General features: G+C 33.8%; 1 protein-coding gene across 1 annotated transcript; it reads left to right on the plus strand.

The window, feature by feature from the left end:
• The first annotated feature begins 3,534 nt into the window (after positions 1 to 3,534).
• Positions 3,535 to 6,127, plus strand: LOC106763633 (bifunctional protein FolD 1, mitochondrial). The gene is made up of 3 exons (XM_022782214.1): positions 3,535 to 3,864; positions 5,660 to 5,872; positions 5,966 to 6,127. Exons 1-3 carry the CDS (start codon positions 3,535 to 3,537, stop codon positions 6,125 to 6,127), a joined length of 705 nt encoding a protein of 234 aa, XP_022637935.1.
• The last annotated feature ends 239 nt before the right edge of the window (positions 6,128 to 6,366 follow it).

Consider the following 6,366-nt stretch of genomic DNA (forward strand, 5'->3'; position numbering starts at 1 on the left):
GAGTCTTATTCCCTTGGAATGACTGTAATATCTACATTTTTTGGCTCTCACGTTTTATCATTTTAGATGTTTTCTTGCTGTTCAAAACTTTAGTTTCTGACTTGATTGAGCAAAATCTGGGCTTTTACTATCATTTGTAGACTCCTCCAGTCAATCATGTTACTTCAAGCTCTCTTCCAATGTAAACTGTCTTGTCATTCTTCTCTTTTTCTAATTATTGACAGATCTATAGAGTCTATATTTGGTTTCTTGGTTTATTAAATTTCATCAGTGTGTAATGACCATTTCTTTAGTGAATGTCAATTACTAGAAGTGATCTTCTTAGGACTTTTGAAGGAAAAGAAACATGGTGGCTAAAAGAATGGATTTGTATGACTCAAATGCTTAAGAAGAATACAGCATTACAATAATCCATTGGATAAATTTATGAAAAAAGCTAGGAACATACTCTTTTGACCACATTCATATTGCAATTCATTGAAACCCAACATTGTACTTAATGAACCTCTCTCATGATGTTGTAGGTCTTAATAAATTTAATAGTGGTATAAATAGACATAGTGTTACTAAAACTTACATTTATTTCTCAAAAACACGTGCTAAGTTTTAACAAATTGTCTAGCTCTGTAGCAGTACGTTCGAACTCTTTTGCTTCTATACATATAAATAGGAAGAGGAGACTAGTTTTGTAAACTAATCTAGGCCTGAATACGATGGAATAATTTGTAGACTCCTCCAGTCAATCGTGTTCTTCCTCAATTTGATGGTGGGTAGATGTGTATCTTTGCCAGATTGGAGCTGACACTTTGATAAGTAATTCTTGGGAGAGTTTTAGTTCTGCTATATTTTCACACAATATCTTCATTGTTGGTCAATAAACCCCCTTTTTGGACTTCTTTTTTCTAAAGCAAACTTTCGGCCTGTCATTTGGTGCAGTTTCTGCTGGTGTAGTTTCTACTAGTTCTGCAAGTATAGTTTCTACTTCTCCAACATTGGGGGGCAATCTCAGCCACTTAAACTCCCAATGGTTGGAATTCTACCATTTCATTTAGAATCAATGCATTCTCCCCCTGAANGCCAACTTTAGGTTAATAAAGCTAATTCTTGAAGAAAGTCACATCCATAGTATGGTAGAAAAATTCAGTTGAGGGGAAATAGCATCTGTATCCCTTTTGTTGAGGTGAGTAACCAACCAAAATATCTGATGGATTTTGAGACAAGTTCACTGTGGTGAGGGTTTAGGTTGTAAACAAAGGTTGAACATCCCAATATTTTTGAGAGAATCGAAGTGAAAATTATGTTGGTTGGGAAAAATATTGATTGTAGAGTGAGGGGTGTTAAAGTTAAGAACATATTAGGTAGGTTGCCAAGAGGAAATCTTCTCTCCAAAGCTATTTTGGTACATTTGCAGCCAAAATTAGGGTTGAGGGATCTAGTTACTTTTGGAAAGTGCCTACTTTTTCATTTTGTGGTCCCATTTTGTTAAGGTATTTACAACNAGCTTTGGTGTATATTCCACGTGAATTAAGGTAGGAATTCAATATTGAGTGAGAAAATTCATGGCCATTGTTAGTTTTGAGTACCTTGCAATCCTAGAATTGTGTTATCACCATGTTGTGGAAATTTTAAGATATTCTGCCTACTTATTTTTCTTATATAAGAAAAAGCCCATATAACTCTTGTAAAGTCATTGATGAAAGTAACAAATCATTTAGTACCGGCAATGTTAAAAAAAGTTACGTCCTCATGCATCACTGTGAAATAAAGACAATGATTGAGAGAGAGCTTATATGTTTTGGGTGGATAAGTGCTTCGTGTTTGCTTAGATAATTGACAAATTTCAAATTGATAGTTCCTTAGATTTTTATTAAATAATGAGAACACTTTCTCCAAGTACCTGAAATTTGGGTGGCCTAGACCGCAGTGTGACAACATTACAGAATTTTCAATACTTGAAGGTACTATTGCACAAGAGCTGGCTTCAAGAGTTGAAGTATTGTTGTACAAGATTTGGCTTTGGGTTTAGTTTTGGAGTCTTCAACCAGAAGCTGGTAGAGTCTGACACATTCTTTTTAGCACTGATAATATGTCAGTCATGTGCACTACTCATAATCCAGTACAACATGATAGACCAAACACATTAAAATTGGCAGACACTTCATCATTAATAATCCTGATAAAGGTTTGGTAGTCACAACTCATGTCCCTACAGGACTTCAATTAGCAAACATCTTCATTAAGGAACATCTGCATAATAGATTCCAAGATTTTGTAGGCAAGTTGGGAATGATTCACATTCATTTATCAACTTGAGAGAGAGTGTTGTAAATAGGAGGCTATTAGAATAAAAATATCCTAATATCTCTATAGTTATNAGGAAGAATATCCCTAGAATCTACTCATTCATTTCAAATGATTTTGGTCAAATTTGTAGTCAGTCTGGAATCTCCAACAATTATCATCTACAATCTGAACATTGAAAGGTAGAATAACTGTTAAATATAGTGAAAATTATATATTGGAATTAATCTCTTGTATTAAATACACACGTAGGGTTCTCTATTTATAATAGAAGAAATATGGGTTAAGCCCAAATACAAATGAATATGTAAGAATAAAATAAAATAAAATAAGAACAATGTTTTCCTAATAAACATATAGGGACTATATTTCCCTAATTAACATAAACACAATATAAACTAAATATAATATCTCTAACAATAACTATAAAATTCTGTTATGTTTTCAGTCATGAGATATGAGGTTTCTTAGTCTNTGATCCATGAATTTGGTTTTCTTTTGCTAGTGTTTAAAGCATGCAAGTAATTATACTTTTGAGCTATTGTTGGTCCACTAACTTTGTCTGCAATTAGCATAGTCTGTTGAAGGATTTTTTTGTCAAGTTTCCATTTGTTCTTTTCTGAACGTAGATGGATCAGGGTTTTCCTTCACATCCTGATGGTTATAGGGTGTTTTGCTGTCCTTTTTATGGACAAGTTTTGTCTTGAAGGTTTCCCATAAATTTGGGTTCCCTTCCTTTTCCTTGAAGGAAGATTTGGAATGACTTCCCTCCTATTGGATGTAATGCTTCCATTCAATTTTTGGTCAGTGATGGGAGCCTTGACTCTTCAATTGAGCTGGTAAGAATAGTACCAGTCTCCATCATGTGCCTTCAATGGTTTAATCAATGAGAAGGACTAGAGATGGTTTAAACCGTGCTTTGATAACATGGGGGAAAAGAAAATTCTTTCACAGATCTAAAATTGATAGAATGTGAAAATAGAAATAAGGAGAGACTAATTTTGTACATTAATCTAGGCCTGAATATTTGGAAATAATCTTTTCCANTAATGCTTTGCCTAAAGATGAAAAGAAAGAAATGAAAAATATTTATATTGCATTAANTCCTAACATTAACTATACAAATCAAATCACATTTTTTTTGTTTGGTTTCTATAGGTCAACTCCCATTTTCCTGTATTAAGTATTCTTAAATTTCCATTTCATTCTGCAAGATATTGTATTGAGAGATTGATGTTTGTCTCAGTTGATGACCAGACTACTGTAGTGCTTGATGGAAAGTTNATATCCATGGAAATCAGATCGAGAATAGCTGCTAAGGTAAGAGAAATNAAGCAATGCCTGGGAAAAGTTCCCGGGTTAGCCGTAATTTTAGTAGGCCAAAGAAGGGATTCTCAAACTTATGTTCGCAACAAGATAATGGCTTGTGAAGAAGTNGGAATCAAGTCTTTGGTGACTGAATTACCCACTGATTGTGCAGAAATGGATGTTCAAAATGCGATCATGAGATTTAACAAAGATCCATCCATTCATGGTATTCTTGTGCAACTCCCTCTACCACAAGTAATTTCTTAATCTGTGACCTACAATAAATTAGATGAACTTTAGTATATGCTGAGTGTTTATTCAAGAAAAGGATATTACAAAATGTTTTAAAGCTATTTTGGAAATGGTCAGCTTATGAAGTATTTCTTGAAGAGGGACCTAAAATTACAATAGTTTTTGGAACGGAGGGGTTTAGCTTCTAAATGTGTAATTTATCACGTGAACGGTAAGAAAATAAAAAATTAAAAGCATTTTCTAAAATAACATTCATAGAAATCTCTTAGAAATTGGTTTCATTATTATTAGACTACCAAAAGATGTCTCAAGATGTATTTATTGTGGTAGAGTTTTCTTTGATTATAAATTTCATGATATTTCTTATTTATTTCCTTATTTGATTTGCTTTGAAACTTTCTTATAGTTCAACACATGTTTTGTTCTGATTTGGAATGGTTCACCACCAACAAAGGAAACCTACCTTCTATTTTTTTTCTCAATCTATTTTTTCCTTTACCATACTTTTTATGGCTTAGCTTGTTTTCTTTTTTAATTACCATAACTAGGATTATATCTTTAGATTTTGCTTCATTCTTTTCTGATTTTGGGTTTCTCCTCATATCTATATATTAATACACATCCGATGTACACTTAAATCAATCACAAATATACATATTCTTTAGTCTTTTTCTAGGTCTCTAGTTTCTACTTTTTTCTTCGTAATTGTTTTAGCGGCTTTGGTGCCACATATATTGTACTTTTGCCATAATGGGAATAAAGGCTAATGTGCTCTATTTTGAAGATATTTGAAACCCCAACAAAATAGACAAGAAAACTAAAAGTCCAGGCTAGCAACATAATTTTTCCATTCACTGTTATCTACCATGCAAAAGGGGTAGCATCGATATAACATTGCTTTTGCTAACCCTACAAGTTTACTACCTCATCGGTCTTGTGACCATGTCATACCTCTAAGTGTCTCTGTTGAAGTTCAACTGTATCAATAACCTCATAGTCAAAAGGAAAAAATTGAAAAATGGTTGCAGACTTGCTATTTGAGGGCATTATTTAGCATGGTACTAGCCCTTTCTCCTCACCCATCATTGTGGTCAAGAAAAAAGATCTCACAAGGTGCTCTTGTATAGATTTTTGAGCCTTGGTAATCCTACAAGTTTACCACCTCATCAGTCTTGTGACCATGTCATACCTCTAAGTGTAACTGTATCAATAACCTCATAGTCAAAAGGAAAAAATTGAAAAATGGTTGCAGACTTGCTATTTGAGGGCTTTATTTGAAAAATGGTGGCATTATAGTTTCACTCTGTTGTATTGACGTCTTTGAACTGCTGACCAGCTCGTTAAGCGGAGTAATGGATTTTGATCTTCATTTTGATGATCATTTATCATATTTTAGATGGTATGATCTTTTTTGAATATTCATTACCTTTACATCAATTTCCGCTCACAACACCCCACCCAGAAGTCTTTCCTTAACTAGGAAACATCCCTCTAACAAGAAAATCACGTGTATCACAAGAACTAACCAAAAAATCATTTTTGGAGACAAAATTTGATGCTATCTTGAAGAAAAGTACTATCATGGGCATTAAATCGGTATTATAATTTTATAACTTAATGTTTTGATAAAATAAACGTTGGCAATCTAAATTTGGTAGTTTGGAGTAGTCTGCTGGTGGAATATTCTGTTTTCCGATTAACTAGTTTTCATGCCAGCTGTACATTCAATTGTGGATTAGCACACATTCTAATTAGCTGATTTAGTGTGTTTAACTGGTTGCAAAACATTTGGGCGCAGCATCTAGATGAGGAAAAGGTTCTGGTCGATGGTTTTCATCCCGTTAATATGGGGAATCTTGCCATAAATGGAAGGGAGCCACTGTTTACTCCTTGTACTCCAAAGGGCTGCATTGAGTTATTGATCAGATCAGGAGTCGATATAATGGGGAAAAAAGCCGTAGTGATCGGAAGAAGTAATATTGTTGGTTTGCCAACGTCCTTGTTATTGCAGGTAATATAATCATTTGTTAGAGGCCTAAAATCACGGTTATCTACATTTTCGTTTCCTTCTCCATGAATTTGTAATATCGTTGTATATTGGCAGAGACACCATGCAACAGTCACTGTTATACATCCTTTCACAGAAAACCCTGTTCTTTCTGATTATGTTGTGTTTCGTGCTTCGGTGTTTCTTGTGTTGTTATCATTAAAAATCGAATTGGACTCTGTAATTCTGCATTCTATGATTCCTTTTGGAATTAAATGACTCTGTAATGAGCATTTTTCATCGAGATGTCTTCTCGAGTCAGAAAAGAGTCCAGTGTATAAAAATTCAATGTTTCTATTTTTTTTCGTTTCCAATATGTGTGATTGTGTGTTGTTATTGAACTGTGTATGATAATTTTGAAGAAAAACATCCAAAATTTTACATCTGTCTGGATGTAATAGGACCCTGGATTGGGCCTAAATTTTCAAGAGGTCGTCTTGAGAGATGTTAAGCTTCGC

This window comes from Vigna radiata, chromosome 6, assembly GCF_000741045.1.
Source record: "Vigna radiata var. radiata cultivar VC1973A chromosome 6, Vradiata_ver6, whole genome shotgun sequence".
NCBI classification, from domain to species: Eukaryota; Viridiplantae; Streptophyta; class Magnoliopsida; order Fabales; family Fabaceae; genus Vigna; species Vigna radiata.